Below are 21,228 nucleotides of genomic sequence, written 5' to 3'. Positions count from 1 at the left end.
AATCAGTATTTATGTCTGATGAAATTTCCCCAGTTTTGTTTTTGGTCGTCTTCCTTTACCACCTCGTCGACAACCAATGCTCTTGGTATAACCTATATATATATATGCTGGTCTCTCAGTCGATGTACAACGTACATAACATCATCCAACATGCACGGAGTCTTGTGGCTCATCACGTTTTTAGCTGACTGGCAGTTGATCTCATGTCTTAAGATGTCAATAATAACGGTTCTATGGTGGTTACACAGAAAACCTTTGGTCTCACGAGGGATGACTCTGAGTTTGGTTTGAGAAAAAATGCTTGACTGAGTTCACAAGTTGAGAGACTTATGTGGCCAGGGTCCTCAAACGATCATAAACTCTCGAAACGAAGCAGGCAGAGGTTATGAACTGGTCCTGGCACCAGCATGCAGTCACGCCCCAAGATGTGGTTTGTTACGTTTGACCTGCCAGTTGAACCTACAGCAAAATGCATTGTAATATTCAATCTATAACAAGAACAAAGACAAATTTTGGGGAAATAACTTGTATCTAAAAAGGCCAATTCACATTATTTTTTCTCTACTAACCTACCATCAGGATGATTCAACATGATCACACACAGATTTTCAAAACAGAAGCTTCATTGAGCTTTTATATATTTTATTTTAATTTAGAGCTGAATGAGCATTTATTGAAATAAGCTTCATATATAAGTGAATAAAAGAGAACTGAAAGAAGCCACAGCATGCTAGGGAGTCAACTAGACTTTAAACGTTATGAGAGAACAAAAGCACTGATAGGCAAAACCCATTCTAATGATTTATCTTGATTGCACTGTTTTAATAAAGCCAAGGTACCATAAAGATCTATGTGAATCATCTCAGTCAGTTCACATCCTCCTGAGGAAACAAACAGCTGGGGTACGGCGAGGTCAGCAAAACACAGAGTGTGTTTCATTGGTTAAGGTTTACCCCAAAGGCGTGTTTTTAAACATGAGAGTTTCACTGATCTCTCCAACTGCCACAGGAGGAGCACCAAGGACATGTTCAACACCTCTAATAGTACAGGTAAGGGCTCTAAGACACGTAACTATAAAATAATGCAAAATGTAAGCTAAAAGACAATGCTTTCACATGTTTTGATGTGCAGATGCATATATGTAACAGTAACTTTAAAAATAACCTAATTTTTAGTGGCAAATTTAGTGATTTTAATCAGTTTGCTGTGAAAAATCCACCAAGTTGAAATGTCTGGGAGTGTGGTTGTGGTTCATAACAAATCTGCAGCCACATATGACTCATAATCACTTGATTTGTGAAAACTATACCAAAGATATGACTACCAAATTGTCAGAATTATTTCTCCCTAACCATAGAAGTGACTGTAAATTGTAAAGCATAAGCTGGGGGTTTACTCCGTCACAATGCTATTAGAAAGACGTATGCTTCAGGTAAAAATATAGTATTCTTATTTGCTACACTGATGATAAAAATATGAAACTGGCTCTTGAAAGCTGCAGGCAGACATGAAAATGTGTGAAATATAAAACGCCTGCCTACTCAAATAAACCATGTTTGAGTTTGGTGGGGTTGTTCTCACTTTCAGGTTGATTGTAAGAGGAGGTAAAAGTTTCCTGATATTGTGACGTAAGGCACAGTATTCTGTTTTTGTTAATAAAGATTAAAAAAATAATCATTTTAGTGCAAAACATATTTAGAGTTCAAACTAAATCAGGGAAAAATCAACGAGCAAAATAAATGCCTCGTTTTTTAAAACGCAAAGTGCAACAGCAAGAAAAATGTTTCAGTTTGTTTAAAATCCACCCAAAAAATAATTATTCTTCTCTAAATATTTCATGACAAACCATTTGTAGACAGATAGCTGTAGCAGCGGCACAAATGCTGCACATCCTTTGCAGATAAAAGTATATCCGTGTTGAACATTGCATTGTTTTTAAAAATGTATAAACAAGCATTTGATAAGCCTTAAAAAAAACTATTTTTTGTTTTACTTTTTAATTTAACATTAAAGTTTAGGAACGTTGCACATAATTCTTTTTATTTAGACGTGAAGTCACCATCGCCTCGTCAACATAAAGAAAATCAGTAGCAAATTGAAAAAGCAGCAAAAAGTAAAATATATCTGGTGCTTCCATGACTAAAATCTGAAATAAAGGGATGAAATTAACGCCTCTAATGTGCCAAGAAAACCACATCCCAATGTTTGCAAAACAGTCTTTTGGATGTCCAAGTTCTTCAGATTTTAGTCTTTTTAATTGAATCAAAATTTTAAACCATAAATGTTGTGATATATATAATTTGTCTTTTATGCATTTACAGAGTAAGCCCAATACTGAGAAAAAAATAGCTCAAAGGCAGATTGAAGGCTGACGTGTCAAAGTCAGAGAAGACGAACACGCAAAGTGCTGTTATGAGTGTTAACCCGGGCATTGAAATGCACAGTAATGTTTTGTATATATAATATTTATAAAATGCTGTCTTATATAAACACATACGTAGAATATAAGTTAGCATGGACCAGCAATATATCCAAGTCCGCTCCTTTGTCCATCGTTAGAGAGCGATATTTAAAGTAAGCAGCTTGCAAACTTTACTTTTAGCGGTCAGTGCTGTTAAACGCTTTAATTTACGAGTATTACTAGATTACGTTTTTAAGTAGTTAAATGCGGAAAAAACACATCTACTAGAACAAATTAGGGGGCTCTGAGTTTTTCTTATTTTATTAAATTACACATGACAAGGTTATTAATGCAGGTTTCTTCTTTCAACCCTGACCCTGTATGAACTAGAGAGAGCTAATATCGCTAACAAATTATAGTGTTCTGTTTGTCAGACATCTCCATTCGCCCAGACGTTTCTAATAAGGGAGATTTTCTGTTAAGTATTGCACATGACTTACATTATTTCGAGTATTGAAAACTTTACTCCCATCCTGACTGATTCCACATTTAACTGCAGCCCTCACCTAACTCACACTCTAAGAGCAGAAAATCACACTGGCACCAAACCCTCTGACACCAGCCCGTCTACACGTTTTCCTTTTCCTCTTACCTTAATGTGTGTCCCCACCATCAAACCGACAAGTTAAGAGAAGAAAGAGGATTGCTGTAATAAACTTAACATTGTGAGCAGCCTGTTCAAACAGGCACATCGCTGAAGATGAAATGATAAAAAGGTGATTGTGAAAACTGTCTATAAAGGCTGTTAGCACGCGACACTGACTGATCTGTAAACCTTGAGCTACCCACGATTTCCCCTGTACCAACGACCTGATGCCAGTGTCACGCAACATGCTAAGAAATGACTAAAATATCACAGCCGCCTAGTCAGACTGAAGAGCTTTGCTGCAGATCTCTCACTTTCAACCTGATTGTAAAGGGGTTGGTATTTCCTGATATCGTGACGTGCAGGGCAAAACATTGCTCAAAATCAGCCCCGGCTTCATGTAAAAGGAGCACTGCAGTTTTTTGAACAATAATAAGTACTCACGCAAGCTGGTCTTTCTGTGGCATTTTGGAGAAGTACAGAATGACTCAAGACATTCATTACAGACATGTCAAAACAGCAGGAAGTTTTTCATATGCAGTCTATTTGCCCACAACTGACTGCTTTAACTTTATGTTGTAAATAAAATGCAGAAGGCAAAGTCTGTTCAGGGAAATTTCAGTTCCAATCTTTAGTTATATGTTGCTGTTGCACTCAACTCCATGCTTGCTTCCTCTTTATTAAAGCTTAATATCATGGCCTGAAATGAAAGGTGTTGGGGTGTTATCAGTGAATAGTTGAGATGTGCCCCCTACTACATGAAAGGAAACACAACTCATAATGGGGGAGATTTCTCCCCTTTTCAAGCAGCACATTGTCGTTAGCTGCTTAACAAGAGGGTCCTGGATCCATAAGAGGACATGCTTGGGCAGGTTTTCTCCTGAAACTCCGTCTTAGCCCAGCACCCTCATGCAAAGAAGATTTCTAATCTTCTTTGCATGAGTTTCACTTCCTGCTTAGATAAATGTTAATGAATGTTGCAGTGGTGCAGCTACAAATAATAGAGGGAGGAGACAAAAACCACAAGTCAGAGCAGCTGTTTAGTAACCAGCTTTCTGGTGTTAGTTTGCGTACATAATTACTGACAAGAGTAAGCAGAATAACTCACTTGATGAACAAACATTTAGAAATTGAATGCATACAGGCTATAAGAACGGGGCAACCGTGGCTCAGGGGGTTGGGAAGTGTATCTGTAACCGGAAGGTTGCCGGTTCGATCCCTGGGCTCTCTGTCCTGGTCGTTGTGTCCTTGGGCAAGACACTTTACCCTACCGCCTACTGGTGTTGGCCAGAGGGGCCGATGGCGCGATATGGCAGCCTCGCTTCTGTCAGTCTGCCCCAGGCTACAACCGTAGCTTGCTTCCACCAGTGTGTGAGAGCAAATGAATAGTGGCATTGTAAAGCGCTTTGGGTGCCTTGAAAAGCGCTATATAAATCCATTATTATTATTATTATTATTAAGAACAGCAGCGACTACAGGAATCAACATATGACCGAAATTTACGGTCATATGTTGACTAATGTAAGCTAATGTACTGAAGGGCCTTTTGGAAAGACCCAATCAATAGTATACATGTCTGCTGACCATGTCCCCTAAAAAGCCAGGAAATAAATAAATTCATCACAAGTACCTACTTTGAATTTATGACCCAAACATGTCCTTATTAATCTGTCATAATAAGTGTCAGTCTTACAATCACAAACCAAATATAATCCTGACCTGGTGGTGGCCACAGAGTGTGTCTGAGCCCAGTTAAACCAATCTGTTTGCTAGTTTTCACGTTGATTTACTGAAAGGCAAAAAATGTCAGCCTCTTGTTGCTCCAAGAGCAGAGGTGGGCAATTAATTTTCCCTAGGGACCGCATGTGATAAATGATACAGTTATATTGAAACTTAAAGTGCCCACACACAGTGTAGGGGAAATGCTGAGGATCACCAATAGTATTTAAAGTACATTTAAAAAAGCAGTACTCCAAACACTGATTGCAAACGTATGTATTTTTGTTGCTTTTCATTATTTTAATAATCCTTTGACTTACAAGTTGTATTTTCTCCAACAGCAATGGCTGACTATGCTGAAGAATATTACTTCTTCAATATAAGTAATGACTCGTATTCTGAAGATTATCTTGACAATGAAGACTGGTGTGAAGCTGACGACCACCAGGCTGACGTCATCAAAACCTTCCAAGCTTGCGCTTTCACCGCCATCTTCCTGCTTGGCGTTGCAGGAAACTCCCTGGTGATCGCCACCTTTGCTCTCTACCGCCGCTTTCGGCTTCGTTCCATGACCGATGTCTTCCTGTTCCACCTGGCGCTGGCTGACCTCCTCCTGCTCCTCACGCTCCCATTGCAGGCCATTGACACTCACAAGGGTTGGATTTTCTCCTATCATCTCTGCAAGATCATGCGTGCAACCTACGCCATCAACACATACAGCGGGCTGCTGCTACTGGCATGCATCAGTGTCGACCGCTACATGGTAGTAGCACGAGCGCAGGAAATGCTCAGGCTGCGCAGCCAAATCCTAACAGCTGGGAAGCTCACTGCTGTGGGGGTATGGCTTGTTGCAGTGGCTCTAAGCATCCCTGAAATCCGCTTCTCGGGGGTTTCAAACCGCTTCTTTGGGAATTCAAGCAACAAAACTGAAGCGTACTGTGTCATGCAAGTAAGTGGTCAAATAAGACTGGTTCCCAGTGGCGTGATCATCACCATCTTCTGCCTGTCCCTCGCCATTATGGTGGCGAGCTACACTTCGATTGCTCGAGTGCTGTGGGAAGGGCACGCACATCGGCGAGGGAAGCAATGGCAACGGCAGCGTACCCTGAAGCTGATGGTTGCCCTGGTGCTGGTTTTTCTGGTATTCCAGCTGCCGTACACTGCGGTGCTGTGTCGCAAAATGTTTGGCCCATTCTGTGGTCTGATGTTGGAGTACGTCACCTGCACGCTGGCGTACACCCGCTGTTGCCTCAACCCTATCCTCTACGCCCTGGTAGGCGTGCGTTTCCGTCAGGACGTGTTGAGGCTTATCTACGATTCGGGCTGCCCATATCGCAATCTGGTCGTGCCACAGACGGTGAACTCCACATCAATCTCCGCCTCCTCACCTGCTCTCACCGTGCTTTCGGCATGCTCTCCAACATCTCCCGATGGTCCCGTTGCCTTCAAGTTTTCGGGAACCAAATAAACTCTGAGTGGACAATGAACTGCTTTGCATATATTGTATTATATTGTATTTTTTATATTTCGTACAGCTGTTATGAAGAACCGAAAAGTTGAATAAACATTATTAGAAATGGAACATCTTATATTCAGTTGTTGGTAACTTGTTGGTAAGTCAAGTTGAATGGGTCACCCCATGAACAATCAATACGTTTGTCCTACCTGACCCCTTTAGCTTATATATACATATCTATATCTATCTATATCTATATATATCTATATATCTATATAGATATATATATATTATTTTTATTTTATTTTTTGCTTTTTCAGTGTCATTTCAAACCTAACAAACTTTATGTAATTCTAGAAGATTAACCCTGCACCAAAATATAGGTAAAAAGGAGATCTTTCATGTAACACCTCGTCACATCCAACCACCTATCCCAGATATGACCAGTGGTGGCGCTGTTCCTTAAAAAAAAGTAACATATTCCACATGACTTTTTTCCCATTTTGTTGAGTAACGCCGAACGTTATTTATTACTCATTGGAAAATTAATTATTTCATTCATTACACTACTCTGCATTACGTTTGTGTTGCCCCGTAACATGACCTGAATGCATTGTCACATAATTACCAGTAAACTTTAAGCTACAGCTCCACCCACCAACCCAAATCCCTATCCTGATGACGACACACATTATGCATGAACACACAGCTGACAACACAAAGTGGCAGTGAAAGCCTGAAGAGACTTCAAAGCTACGATCTTACAGACCTGATGTGTCATCAGTGACGATCGGGATCCAGCCATAAGCATTAGGAGGGCCAGCATCGCCAAAGCATTCATAGCATGAAGACAATGTTTGAAAAAAGGTTACTGTACAAAAATGCAGCTTATTTGAAGATAGACCACAGCTTAGTTATATGTGCTGTTATTCACCGCAGTATAAACGGGGTGACTGACAAGACTGTCAGATGTTTGTATGTAAATATCATATCATGTGATGTTCTTACTTCATTCTTACTGTGACTCTGTAGCCCAATTATTCTTGATTTATTTTGTTTGGTTGTTTTGTATAAATTACAATAAAGTTTCATTTTAATTTTGTAGATATTTGCCTTAAGACTTGCTTTTTGTTTGAATCAACGCCTTACGGTATATTTTAAGAGCTATAGCTGATCTATATAAAACCCCAAAAACTTTCATTTCAGATAGAGGTTGAAACAGCCAGTGAAACCTTTGAATGCATTTTGTCTCTTGAATTATTTTAGTGTGTTTGATTTACCCAACAAAAGCATGTAACTAGCAGGATTAAATAATCTGCATTAACAGACTCCGAGGTGGAGGAACTAGTTGAAGACAAGTTGGTTAACTTTTAGCAGAACTACATTACCCAGCATAAACAGAGTTTCTAATTTAACTCACACTATCTACACTTCTGGTTTCACTGGTTCTCACAAGATAGTCCAAAATGAATGAAGCTGTTGTCTAAAATGTTACATTTTGGGCACCATATATTTTCTTTCATTAAAATTTCATGTTGCTTTTGATTTAAGGGGTTGACACAACAGATTTCTATGGGTTTTATGAGTGTCGGCTATTTTAAAATAACTTTTTGAGAATATTTACCTTTTAGATTAGGTTTAATTACACAGACCTTCCTTTTACTTGCAGGTCTTATTGAATAAATTCAATAGAATTAGGACAGTTTTGCCAAAAAGAAATATAGAATTGCATGTTTTTGGGGAGCAAAGAGAAGAGAAATTTAAAAAAAAACTTAAGAAAGCTCATTTGTGAGAAGGAATGCAAACGATCTCACTGGTTCTATCAGCTTTTCTCTTCCTGCAGAATTCAGAGCTGACTGGATTTAGCTGACCTTTAGTCTTGTTTCACTCTTTGGTGACACAATAAATCCTCAGAGCTTAGAGGAGTGTTGAGTTTCCAGTCATAAAATTACTCAGAGATTGGTTGAGTGTCAGTTGAACCATTCACAGAAATGAACACCAACCCCCCCTCTCATTATCCGGCTCTACAGACTGATCATTAGTACGGCTCGTCTGCGAGGACTGGTTGGGAGCCAGGGAAAGGGAAGAGACATGAAAAAGAGAGCATAGGCAGCGACTGATGAAGAGACAGAGAAGACAAACACGCCGAAGTGGTATACATACACATGGGGAGTGAAAATAATCATGAATTGCCATAGTTAAGTTAGAAGTAATGAATGCATGAACTAGTTTTTGAGTATCACCCTGCAACAGAATGCTTCCAATTTTAGAGACAGTGCACGGATGAAGTAAAGCAGTGCTACATATTTGTTTAATATCTGCATTGGAGGACATGTCTTCCTCAAAAACGACACCAAGATTCTTCACAGTGTTACTGGAGGCCAAGGTATTACTATCCAGGATGGCTATGTGGTTGGTTGGAACGTTTATATGACTTTTAGGACCAAATCTAATATTCTCAGTTGTCATTATTTAGTCATTCAGGTCTTTGTCTCTGAGACATGCCTGCGTCATGTGACTTCATGGACAGAAATAACTCATCATCTGCAAAGCAATGAATATCTATGGAGTATTTACTAATAACGTAAACAGAGTTGGTGCTTGCACAGATGATTCAAACCACTGCAGCACGTTTCCTTTAATAGCAGCTTGCAACAGTCAAGCTCTGTATGACATTGTTGTGATCGGCAGTGTCGGAAGCTGCACCGAGGTTTAGCAGAACAATCAGACATGAGACTATAAGATTAGTTGTAACCTTCAGTAGTGCCGTCTCTGCGCTACGATGGATTGTGAAACCTGACTGAAACTCTTCAAATAGTCTGAGGTCTGTTTTCTTTCACCACTGACAAATAGTCGCTTTACGGAGGCTTTTTTGTAGAGCAACAAACTATTTTTCTGGGCCAAAAAACATCTCTTATACTAGTGCAATATCATTTCTACTCCAGCTTTAAGACGTGCATTTGTGAGTTATACCCCGGAGTCAGGCACTTCTGATTTCTTTTTTCTTTTTTTTCAGAGGAGCCACAATATCTAAAGTTGTACGTACTGCTCTGCAATCTCGTAGTGGGAGTAGGATTTAGGTTCCTGCATGTGTTGGCACTGAAAATGATACAACACTTTCAGAAATACATATAGCGTACTACAGTTCTTTGAACTAAAATGAAATGTTATTGAGAAATAGTTTTCAACGTTATTTTCCACGTCACATGTCAGGACAAAATCCACAGTGTGACTAAAGCTGCGAGTGGGCTCATTTGCACGCCAGCTGAGTCTAAATCATAAATAAAAACCTGGTGTTGAGTTTGTTTTTTCAGTCTCTACATGAATGTTAAAATCAGCTACTGTCATTTTTCTCTGAACTGAGCACAGATAAAGATCAGATAGAAATCAGACTGGAAACTCTGCATATGGGCCAGCTGTGACGATAGACGACAACAAATAGAACTGGGTTCTATTTTTCCATTTTAAGACGAAGAGTCAGTCAAACAAATCAAAACTGAATTAATAAACTGGAACGTAAAGTTGTTGCTATTACTCCTCTTGTACCTGTGCTTCAAGGATTTTTTCTAGCATTTTCTTTTTGTTTTAGGTGGACTGGGAGCAGACAGCCTCTGGGGTTTGAAGTAACCGTCATAAATCTATTGGAATAAATAATGTTTTGAATTTGCGATCTATGCCTGCTGTAAGTGGTGATTAGACTGGAGCAAAATATCTGGCATTGGTTCACTTTTCCTTCCACTTTTCCTCTTGCCTGGCTGCTCCATATTCCATTCATTTCCCAGCATACCCACTATCTCTTCCCTGCACATGTCCAAATCATCCCAGCCTCGCCTCTCAAACCTCTTCTTGTCGAAGCCTCTGGGAAGAAAGGCTTTTCTGACTTCTCTAACCACATTGTTGCTGTCACTCATGCTGAGTCCTGATTGAAAAATCTATTTTGCAAACCTTGGTTTTAACATTTTTCAAGACTTTGTAGTCACTTAGTTTTCTGCTAGCTCACTGGATAATGAGAAGTCAATCACAAGCACACTCAGACACACCCCTGCTACTGACTGAAGTGACGACTAATGTGTTAGATAAAGCAAAATATTCTAAACCACGTTCGCAACAGTATGTTTTAGACCAGCGGTCCCCAACCCCCGCGTTTGGTACCGGGCCGCAAGAGTTGAGGCTCAGGTGTGAAATGTATAGTTTTCAGGGTTTTTATCAGTTTTCAGCGTTATTTTGTTATCGTTTTTATCGTTTACTCGGTTTTCCTGGGTCTTTTCATACGGAGCCCCGCAGGGGACATGGGAGAAAAAAAAAATTAAGACGGACTTTTGCGAGATCTCGCAAAACAAACTCGGGATCTCGCAAAAGTTTTGCGAGATCTCGCAAAACAAACTCGGGATCTCGCAAAAGTTTTGCGAGATCTCGCAAAACAAACTCGGGATCTCGCAAAAGTTTTGCGAGATCTCGCAAAACAAACTCGGGATCTCGTTAGCTTGAAGCTAACGGGAGGTCGAGACCTACTACAGCCGGGAGGAACACCGCTTTCCCGGCACATCGTGCCTCGACCTCCCGGTCGGCTTCGAGCCAGCGTCCGAAGAATGCGGCTAAAACGTTTGCGAGATCTCACAAAAGTTTTGCGAGATCCTGAGTTTGTTTTGCGAGATCTCGCAAAACTTTTGCGAGATCCCGAGTTTGTTTTGCGAGATCTCGCAAAACTTTTGCGAGATCCCGAGTTTGTTTTGCGAGATCTCGCAAAACTTTTGCGAGATCCCGAGTTAGTTTTGCGAGATCTTGCAAAACTTTTGCGAGATCCCGAGTTTGTTTTGCGAGATCTTGCAAAACTTTTGCGAGATCTCGCAAAAGTCCGTCTTAATTTTTTTTTCTCCCATGTCCCCTGCGGGGCTCCGTATTTTCACGTGTGTTATGAATAAATCTTCTTTTTTTCGGTACCGATACTAGTTTTATTTTGTTGTATTTATCCACGACACCTTAAAGGCCGGTCCATGAAAATATTGTCGGGCATAAACCGGTCCGTGGCGCAAAAAAGGTTGGGGACCGCTGTTTTAGACCAAAAGAGATCTTCAGTCATGCAAACACGACCATTTCACAGTTGAAGGAAAGGAGAGTATTGCTAAATATGCAATGAGAACATTTTTTTCTTGCAGGTGGTTTCCTCCTTGCTGTTGCTTTCTCTCTCATAGTAAATGGGCTGATGTCACCAACACGTACCTTTGAGGGTAACTAACTGTAAAAAACAGGGTTATAATTGTAACAAGAAGTAACACCTCCACTGACCGAAAGAGGAGAAAAACATTATGAAGTTTGCGTCTGCAGAAGAATGTTCATATGCCGAAACTATCCTGTTCTGGTAACTAACATCACCGTGTCATTGTGTTTTGTTTGTTTGTTTTTGTTTGTTTGTTTTTTGGGGGGGGTCTCTTTGTTGAGTCGATCCTGCAGGCACACACACAGGGTCAAGTTTCTGTAATTCCAAACAGCTTTATCTTGATTTCTATCACAGACTTAAGCGTAGCCACTGGTTGAGTAACGTTAACCTCAAACTCAGCCTTCAATGGGGATTTTTTTTGTCTAACAAAGAGAGGCAAGTTTACAGCGTTGATCTGAATAAACCAGATTCTGTATCCACAGCACAAGTAATATAAGTACACACACACATGTTACAGTGGCTATCATCAAAGCTTGCTGAGGCTCTGTTTTAGTCACAGAAACTGCAGGCATATTTGAAACTGTCTCTCATTCTCGTCTCTCCACATCACGCTGCAGTCAGACGGGTTTACCTTTTTCATGCATTCCTCTCATCTATATGTGCCAACACAGGTTTTTCTTTATAACCTGCGGTACCAGCATGTTTTTCAGAGAGAGGTTTGGTGGTTTTCGATGCTCCCCAAACATGTTAAAGCTGCAACTTGTGAAGCTGCTCAGCTCTGGTGATAACAAAAACAGGAACATCCCAAACAGGAAAGTCACAGTCTGACGCAAGAACAGCCACACAGGTCTGAAATTTTACACAGCTTTGGATGACGAGATGAAAGAATGCAGAAGTAAGTTTAATTGTTGAGGAGGATAAAACTGAGATTATTGTGTGGACATCCACACTACTGAGATCCTGTTTCTCTTTATTCTTTATCCTTTATTGTGTGGATGCTTTAAGGCATCCACACTATTGTTTTCCTGTTTCTCTTTATTCTTTATACTTTATTATTCTAGTTGCCAATTTTTGTACGTTTTTTGGCACTTAACTACTTCCACAATTTTCAGCCGATTTTCACCATTCAAATTTTAAACTATTCTGCTATTTCTGCTAATTCCGGCTATGACTTTTGCTATTTTTTGCTATTATACTTTTTAAAATATTAAGCTTTTTTCCTTTAATTTGTCCCATTGAAATGAATGGAAAACTTCCGCAATTCTGCTAAAACTTGCTTGTTTTTGAAACTTAACTACTTCCTCATACTTTCACCTAGAACAACCATTCAAACTTTAAAATGTTCACAAATTATTGGGCTATTCATGTATGATTCAGCTTTTTCATATCTGTTACCATTTTCATCTTATCCCTCTTCAAGTTTTGAGTTTCATCTTTGTGATTTTTCACAAAATACATGGGTTGTTATGGTTGCTATGCAGTTGGTTCTAAGTGAGGCACTGTAAGTTTTGCAGTCTTCTCTTCATGTCCGAACAACTTCTTGCTACTTGCTCAATTTTCACTCAACTCCCACAAATTATACATCAAAATGTAGGTATTTTTGCTGGCTTTCAGAAAATGTCACTATCATTGTTGTGGAATTTATAGAATTTTGGCAAATCTCCTCAGACCAACACAAAGTCTGAAAACTCTCCATAGAAAGTCAATGGAGAGTTTGTTCAAAATCACCGCTGGATTTCTCTAATGAGAGGCATATTCGAATCATCATATCTCCTTAACGAAGCGAAGTTAAAACATGAGGCTTGTCCCAGTATATCTTCAGACACTCCTGACGCTCACAATTCAAGAATTTTTTTCTCACCTATTACCGTTCTGAGATGAGTTAGACTTGTTTGAGGGTAGGTAATTCGTTCTTCGCTCTGATTTCTTCAGACTCTGGAAATGAGCCACTTTTTTCTCTCGTCATATCTTTTTGATAGATTTCCACAAAGACCTGAAAATTTCCATGGTTGTTCACCAAAGCCTGCTGTCTCTTACGGTGAAAAAATGATATCGATACTCCAAATAGATTTAGAGTTAGAAAGCGTTGTTTGTGGGCAAGTCAAGGCAGTTTTCGCTTAGCCTCTACTCAGTTATGGTGCATTACAAATCAAATATCTTTAATAATTCATATTTTAATGATAAATTGTCAACACTTGAAGATTCCCCCATCTCTTCTGAACAAAACGGTGTAACAATGACCATTCTAGCCCCTACGGTTAGGAAATTATGGCCATTTGTTTGGAGGGTAGTCGTCACAATGAGAAATAGACTGCAAAATCCTGTCTCTCTGCTGCATGTGTAAAAACGGCTGCACCTGTTTTGGCGGGAAAATGTACACAGCCTCTCTGATTGGTGGATTCAAATCCAGCAGCTCCCAGGCTGCTTGACTGATCTACAAAGTTGCTTCTCTCTCTTTCTGTGTGTGTTATAGTATTTCTAAATCATAGTATTTCTGCTTTTTATAGTATTTCTGCTAAATTGTAGTATTTCTGCTTTTTATAGTATTTCTGCTTTTTATAGGATTTGTACTTAATATAGTATTTCTGCTAAATTATAGTATTTCTGCTTTTCATAGTATTTGTGCTTAATATAGTAGTTCTGTTTTATATAGGATTTGTGCTTAATATAGTATTTCTGCTTAATATAGTATTTCTGCTAAATTGTAGTATTTCTGCTTTTTATAGTATGTCTGCTTAATATAGTATTTCTGCTAAATTATAGTATTTCTGCTACATTATAGTATTCCTGCTTTTTATAGTATTTCTGCTTTTTATACGATTTGTGCTTAATATAGGATTTGTGCTTAATATATTATTTCTGCTAAATTATAGTATTTCTGCTTTTTATAGTATTACTGCTTTTTGTACTATTTCTGCTTAATATAGTATTTCTGCTAAATTATAGTATTTCTGCTTTTTATAATATTTCTGCTTTTTATAGTATTTCTGCTAAATTGTAGTATTTCTGCTTTTTATAGTATTTCTGCTAAATTATAGTATTTCTGCTTTTTATAGTATTTGTGCTAAAACATAGTATTTCTACTAAATGTAGTATTTATGCTTAATCATACTATTTCTATATATTACTGCCAGGTCCCCAGGCAGCCAATCCTCTGTGAGGACTGAGACATTTAGCCCTGAAATTTACATATCAGGGCCTGCACGGCTTCCCAGACAGCCAATCATATCTGAGGTGTGCCGTTTCTTCTCTCGTCATATCGCCGCGACGGTTGTACAAAGAGCAATGAAAATCGCAGTCAAGGTACACCAAAGTCCGCTGATTCACCCAGTACAAGAATTATGCTTCTAGTCCACCTATTTTTGAGTTACACGACGTTTTGTAACTCCAAAAAACTGCGTTTTTCGCCTCTCACCGCGATCTAATTCTGACTGCTCATCACCCTGTTTTCCAGGCACCTGCTCTCTTTCCCAGTGGCGCAGTTGGTAATGACACGGGTCTGCAAGCCAAAGGTCGTGGGTTCAATCCCAACTTGGTCAACATGTTTTTTTCCCCTACAAATTAATACACTATCACAGACCAGTAATTCATATTCATCATTTATTACAATTCTGCAAACTTTTATCATTTTACCAGCTTTTCTAATATGGACCTCACATTCTTGTTAACACTCCATGTCACAAATACTGTTCCCTTTAGGCTCTGTGTATGTGTGTGTATATCAATATTTCTCCCATTTTAAAGTATTACTCCTCCATAATTGTATTTCTGTTAAATCAAAGTACTTTTACTACATCTTAGTACTTCTGCTCAATCATAGTATTTCTGCTAAATCATAGTATTTTTGCCAAATCCTGGTTTTTGTGCCAAATCATAACATTTGTGTTATGTTATAGTACTACTACTAAGTGGAGGAATTTCTGTCATGTTACAGTATATGTGCTGATTACAGTATTTCTGCTAAATCATAGTATTTCTACTATATTATATTTTTCTTTCTAAATATAGCATTTCTGCTATATAATTGTATTTCTGCTATGTTATAATATTTGTGCTAAACCAGAGTATTTGTGCTGAAACATAGTATTTCTGCCAAATGATAGTATTTCTTTCAAATTATAGTATTTGTGCTAAAATAAAGTATTCATTTAAAATTACAATATTCATAGTTGATCACAGTGTCTCTGGTAAATCACAGTATTTCTGCTATGTTGTACTATTTTTCTAAATCATAGTGTTTCTGTAATGTTTAAGTATTTTTGGCTAAAAATATTCTTTCTGTTATCTTATACTATTTCTCCTAAATTCTTGTATATTTGAGAAGTTATCATGTTTCTCGTAAGTTACAATATTTCTGCCAAGTTCTGCTATGCTATTGTATTTCTGCCAAGTATTATGTTTCTTCTAAGATATTGCAGTTCTGCTAAGTTATTACTTTTTAGCAAAGTTCCTTTGCTTCTGCAAAGTTTTTACAATTTCTGCAACTTTTCAGCTTTTTTAGCTAGTTTTTGCAGACAGCTTCAACTTTAAAGCATCCACACTGCATTTTCGCAGGAAATGCAAATTTTTCTAGTTATTCTTCAAGTTGCCACTTTCTTTGTCGCTTAACTATTCCCTCAGTTTTCAACCGATTTTCACCGTTCAAAATCTAAACTGTTCAGCTCTTTCTGCTAATGCCTGCTATGACTTTTGGTGCTCATAACTTTTATACTTTTTCAGATATTGAGCTTTTTATGTCATTTTTTGGCCCATTTTGCTGAATAGGACCACATTATCAGTGTGATCACCAGTTTTGCTTGCTGGGCTGAGCCATGTTTTAGCTCAGTGAGATAAGCAGCCGTTCTCAAAGTAGGAGGGCAGGGATCGAATCCTGCTTATGGCAACATTTTCTTCAGTTAAAACTTCAACTGTTTAAACCCTTTTACAACACAAATTTCAGCTTTTTCAGCTTTTTTTTTAGCAGAGTTTTTCAGTTTTTCGCTACTTTTCAAAACAAATTCCAGCTTCTTCAGCTGTTTTCAGCATAAACTTCAGCTTATTTACCTCTTTTCATCAGAAATTCTGCTGATTCACCTGTTTTCTGCTTCTTGACCTTTTTTCAGCAAAAATAATTTTGCCGATTCACCTCTTTTCAGTACAATTTTCAGCTTTTTCCACTTCTTTTTTGCACAATTTCCAGCCTCTTTTGCTCTTTTCAGCACAATTTTCAACTTTTTCACCTCTTTTGAGCACAATTTTCAGGTTCCTTATCTTTTTTTTGCTGAACCTTCAGCATTTTAAGCTCTTTTCAGCAACATTTAGCTTCTTCTGCACAGTGAACATTTTTTTTCTCATCATATCATTGTTTGAGGCCAGAGCTAGTTTAGCTCAATGGGAAGAGCAGCTGCTGTGAGATCTAGTGGCACAGGTTTGAATCCTACATGTAACATTTGCTGCACAACTTCCCTACTTGCATGTACTCTGCTTTATTGACACTGCATAGTGTACCCTTTCAAATACAGCCTTCTGTTTCTACAGCTCTTTTCAGATAATGCTGCTTTTCGACTGTTTTCACCATATTCCAGTACAAGGCATTCACACTGCATTTTTGCAGGAAATGCAAATTTTTCTAGTTGTACTTGACCTTGAAATTTAGTATCTAAGCAGATACTTGCTCGAATTCAAAATCCTGCTCCTCACAGACAAGGTCTTTAATGATCAGGCTCAAGACCTCATACACTGAACACCTTCACTTTCAGACTGCAGGCCTACTTGTTGTTCCTAGAGTATTTAAAGGTACAATGGGAGGCAGAGCCTTCAGTTTTCAGGCCCCTCTTCTGTGGAACCAGCTTCCAGTTTGGATTCAGGAGACAGACACTATCTCTACTTTTAAGTCTTTTTCAGTCACCTTCTTCACTCACTATGTGTTTATACACCTCTCTGCATGTAATTCTTAATTATTATTAAAGACACAGCATGTCTTTGTCCTGTCGTGTGACAAGAACCGGTCACAGCAGATGAGGCTTCTTCTAGAGGTTTCTTCCTGTTAAAAGGGAGTTTTTCCTTCCCACTGTCGTCAAAGCAATTGCTCAAATTGAATTAAAACACTTTTCGACATTCTTTTTTTAAGTTTGCATGATTAATAGGTCAGTTTTAACAAACAAACAAAAATTGTTTCTCTGCAAACGGCTGGACTGAAAATGAGTGAAAAAGTATTCAATGTTTCTCAAGACCACTTTTTGAAAAATTACAAAATTACCAGCTGCTTGGAAGCAAAACCCAAGACTTGCATTATACTGTTTGATGCTATATGATGCAGGTTTAAGATCCCATGCAATAAATACCTAAACCCCATCAGCTGTTAGACCTGAAGACGTCTTCACATTAGAGGTAATCATTGAGATTCAGAAATGACTGAGTAATATAAGTTGAATAAGCTTAGATTGTATTTTACCGACATGCAAAACATGTTATCATGCTTACATTAGGCCCTCTTAGATTTTCTATTACAAGAATTTCCATCTACACACAACACGTAGGTGACATTTCAATAAAACAGGAGCATGTTAATCCTCTCATAATTTGTTGCACCATAATCCCGCTAAAGTCAGTCTAAAGTGCTGACAGAAGTCGATTTGTATCAGCTACCAATGTGAAACTTTCCTGAAGTCAGTTTCATGGCTTAGATAATTCGTATCTGATCAAACAACACATTTAGCGGTGACCAAAACGGAAAGTTGAAAAATTGCCTTCGGTCCTCAGTTTTCTGCGGGTTGACAAGAATCCCATGTCATCATTAGTCCCAGTGGTCACAGCGCAAGAAAAAAGCAGCGTGGTCACCGGAGCTGTTTATCACCCTTCAGCAGACAGCTGGAGTCACTTCAGTTTTGAAATGTCTAACCACACGCTCATTTGCAACACATGAGAAAGAAGAAACAGGAGGTCATAAAATATCTTCTGTTTTTCGGTTAGTTTTTTTTTTTTTTTCAAGCAACTGAACCGCAGAATGCGTTCGTGCTGATCGTTTTCACGCAGTTAAACAAAAACCTGAACTATGGCTGAGCGAGCTGAGAGGTGAATTTTATTTTCTAAAAATGCATTTTTTTATTTCAGTGCAAATTTGTACATAACGCACGCACATTTTCCAGATGTGGGTGCCGATCAGATGCATGCTTATGAATCAGGTTATCAATGTGTTTCTGTAATCTCACACAAAAACATGGATGATGTTGTTATAGTAGGATTAGGACTTTAATTTGGAGGCTAAATACTTTAAAAAAAATCTATTTGGAATAAAGCAATATTTACATTTTTGTGTAGTGCCACATCTGTATGAGGAGCGTGTGCATGAGCCTGAAATGTTTTCACCACTGTTCTTATTTCTGCTCAAACACTCTGATGTCCTGTGGTCCCCGTTGTCTTTTGCTTGGTTCACCACTTGTGTTGTGCAAGTGAGCACCCGTGCCTGCCATCTGCACCTTTATTTAACATGTAAAAATGTAAAGTGTCTATAGGGTTTTGCATCCACCAGAGACGTTTTGGCCTTTCACCAAACAAAACTTGGCCATTGATGACTCTTGTTTTTGTTTAGGAAACAGATTCATTGCTGAAGGTTTGTTTACAACATTTTCAAATGTCAACCTGTAAACCGCGAGCAGTGTCAACTGCCTGTGGGCATCTGCTTCATATGCAGTGCGGAGCTTATGGGCACAGTTATCGCCCTGAAAAGGAAAACTTTTCACCATAGCATCAGATCTCCCACAGAGCCTCTCAGTAATTTAGTAGTAATAACTCATAAAGTGTATCTTGTGTCTTTGTCCCTAATGTAGGGACAGGGAGCCAAATGTTGCATATATCATGTATCATATCATCTATCGGGAAAAATACAGATGAACTAATTCTAGGCCAGTATTGATTGTTTAAAATCAATCCAGTCCAAGTTAGTCTGTGTAATGAAAATAAGCTTTCAGCTTGTTGTTTTATTTTGGATGAATTTCCAGCCTAACATAAATAAACAATGTGTTTCCTCCTTAATTCGTTTGTTTGTTTCCTGTAATTTGTCAGATTTTTCTCATTTTTCTGTGTAAGACCTTCAGTGGTCCTAAAACAAAAGTTGTAATTTCCTGTTTTATTCCCTCATTGTGCAGAAGAAGAAAAGAGCATCCGGTTTTTGGTCATATATCAGTATTTTTCTTATATTTTTAAGACATATCAAGTACATTTGTAATGTTACAGTTAAATTGTTCCTTCGGGCTATTTTTGCATCTGTTATCTCTCTGAAGGATCGATCTTTGAGATGCTCAGTATGTGTAATTAAAGATTAATTTCATACATTTCCAGTTCACAAACACACACAGAGAGTTGGATTTCAGAGTGCTGTAACGACTCACATTCATGGTTGTGGAGATTTGAACCACCGCTTGCTACATTGTAACCTCCGTCCCAGTTTCCATAGTGTAAATGAATGATATACCTTCTGGGGACCTTGTTTCTGTTCCCAGAAGAGTGACAGGTGCACAGAAGTGGACTGAAAAAAACCCAAACTAGTTTATGTGCCCACAACAGGAGTAATGCATTTACACGCACATGCAAACACACACACGCTACCGTGGCTATCATCAAAGCTTGCTGAGGCTCCGTTTTAGTCACAGAAACTGCAGACAAGGGTTAGCCTATTTCTCATTTCCAGCTCTTTATTAGACTTTGTGCTGCAGTCAGATGGGTTTGCCTTTTCAGTGCATTCATACGTCGCGGGTCTGTTTGTGCCAGTATGCGTTGATCTTTATAATCTCCGGTACTTGCATGTTTTTCGGAGAAAGCTTTGGTGGTTTTAGCACCCATCCGCTGAGGCATCTTTCTGTAAACACGTCTGAGCTGCAGCCCGTGGTGAGAGGAGCCTACGAGTGTTTGCAAATATGTTTTTGGACAAATTGGCACATGCTGTTTCTTATTTATGTAGTATTATTCCCATATTAATTAATAGAGATGTTTGCTACTTTAATTGGACGGCTAACTCATTAATCATGAATAAAAAGCCACAACAAGACAGTTTGACACCAGAAAATCCAGGTGTTTGTCTGCATTGTCAAATTAATTTGCTCATATTTGAAAACTTTGGAATTCTGAACCAAACGAAACCATCCATCTGTCCGACCTGTCTAACTTTAACTCTCTTCCCTTATAAACGTGATATCTGACGTCCTCCTCTTTACTTTTAATGATGAATTTTGACACAGTATATGTCAATAAATATGTGGTGTGATGCCCATTAAAATAGTTTCCAGGCCTTCTGATACACACCCAGTCATTCATTTTCTTAAAGGAGGCCTGAAATATGAAGAGCTTCAAGGGTTACTTCTAACTGGCTTTCAATGGTAGTAGAATTAAAACAAAAATTATCCTTAAATTCAGCTTTACAGCCTGGAAGGCCAGGTTAGTGATTTCCATGTTAGCATGTTCTGTAAGTATGAAAATGGCTGAAATATACAATTCAAAAACGACTGAGAAGCCAACATTTTTTCACACCTTGGTGGCCTTTAGTTCCTGTGTCATACTTTTTATTATTTCAAAGTATAATAACAAAAATAAGAGCTTGATTGTTTTGATGTAAGTAGCAAAAAGTCGATAGAGTTTTCAAAGTTTTCTCGAGCTCAGAGGACAAAACCAAACCAAAGTTGCTGAGCTAATCAGAATTCTACTGACTGATTTCTGTTTATTCAGCCTCTTTTGTGCTGAGCTGTTATTAAGCACAATTATCAAACGCCTCCAAAATACCCCGAGCTTCCTGCACACACAAAATGACAGATTAAAATCTCGAGGTCATGCTCGGTCTGTGGGCCCTTTTCTCACTTCCTACTTAGACTTAACTT

General features: G+C 38.5%; 1 protein-coding gene across 1 annotated transcript; it reads left to right on the top strand.

Annotated features, from left to right (window-relative positions):
• The first annotated feature begins 1,024 nt into the window (after positions 1-1,024).
• ccr10 (chemokine (C-C motif) receptor 10) lies at positions 1,025-6,313 on the top strand. Its single transcript, XM_035908740.2, has 2 exons — positions 1,025-1,049; positions 5,108-6,313. The coding sequence occupies exons 1-2, from the start codon at positions 1,025-1,027 to the stop codon at positions 6,232-6,234; spliced, it is 1,152 nt and encodes a 383-aa protein (XP_035764633.2). The 3' UTR covers positions 6,235-6,313.
• The last annotated feature ends 14,915 nt before the right edge of the window (positions 6,314-21,228 follow it).

The sequence above is a fragment of the Neolamprologus brichardi genome, chromosome 8 (assembly GCF_056152115.1).
Source record: "Neolamprologus brichardi isolate AB-2024 chromosome 8, ASM5615211v1, whole genome shotgun sequence".
NCBI classification, from domain to species: domain Eukaryota; kingdom Metazoa; phylum Chordata; class Actinopteri; order Cichliformes; family Cichlidae; genus Neolamprologus; species Neolamprologus brichardi.
Note: the sequence above shows the minus strand (reverse complement) of the source record. Positions and strands in the feature narration are given on the sequence as shown.

What these genes read in the sequence shown, in the direction of transcription:
- ccr10 (XM_035908740.2), top strand. Translation starts at nt 1,025, where the DNA reads ATGTTCAACACCTCTAATAGTACAG. An exon ending in CAACACCTCTAATAGTACAG is followed by an intron (nt 1,050 to 5,107) that starts GTAAGGGCTCTA and finishes TTTCTCCAACAG; the next exon opens with CAATGGCTGACTATGCTGAA.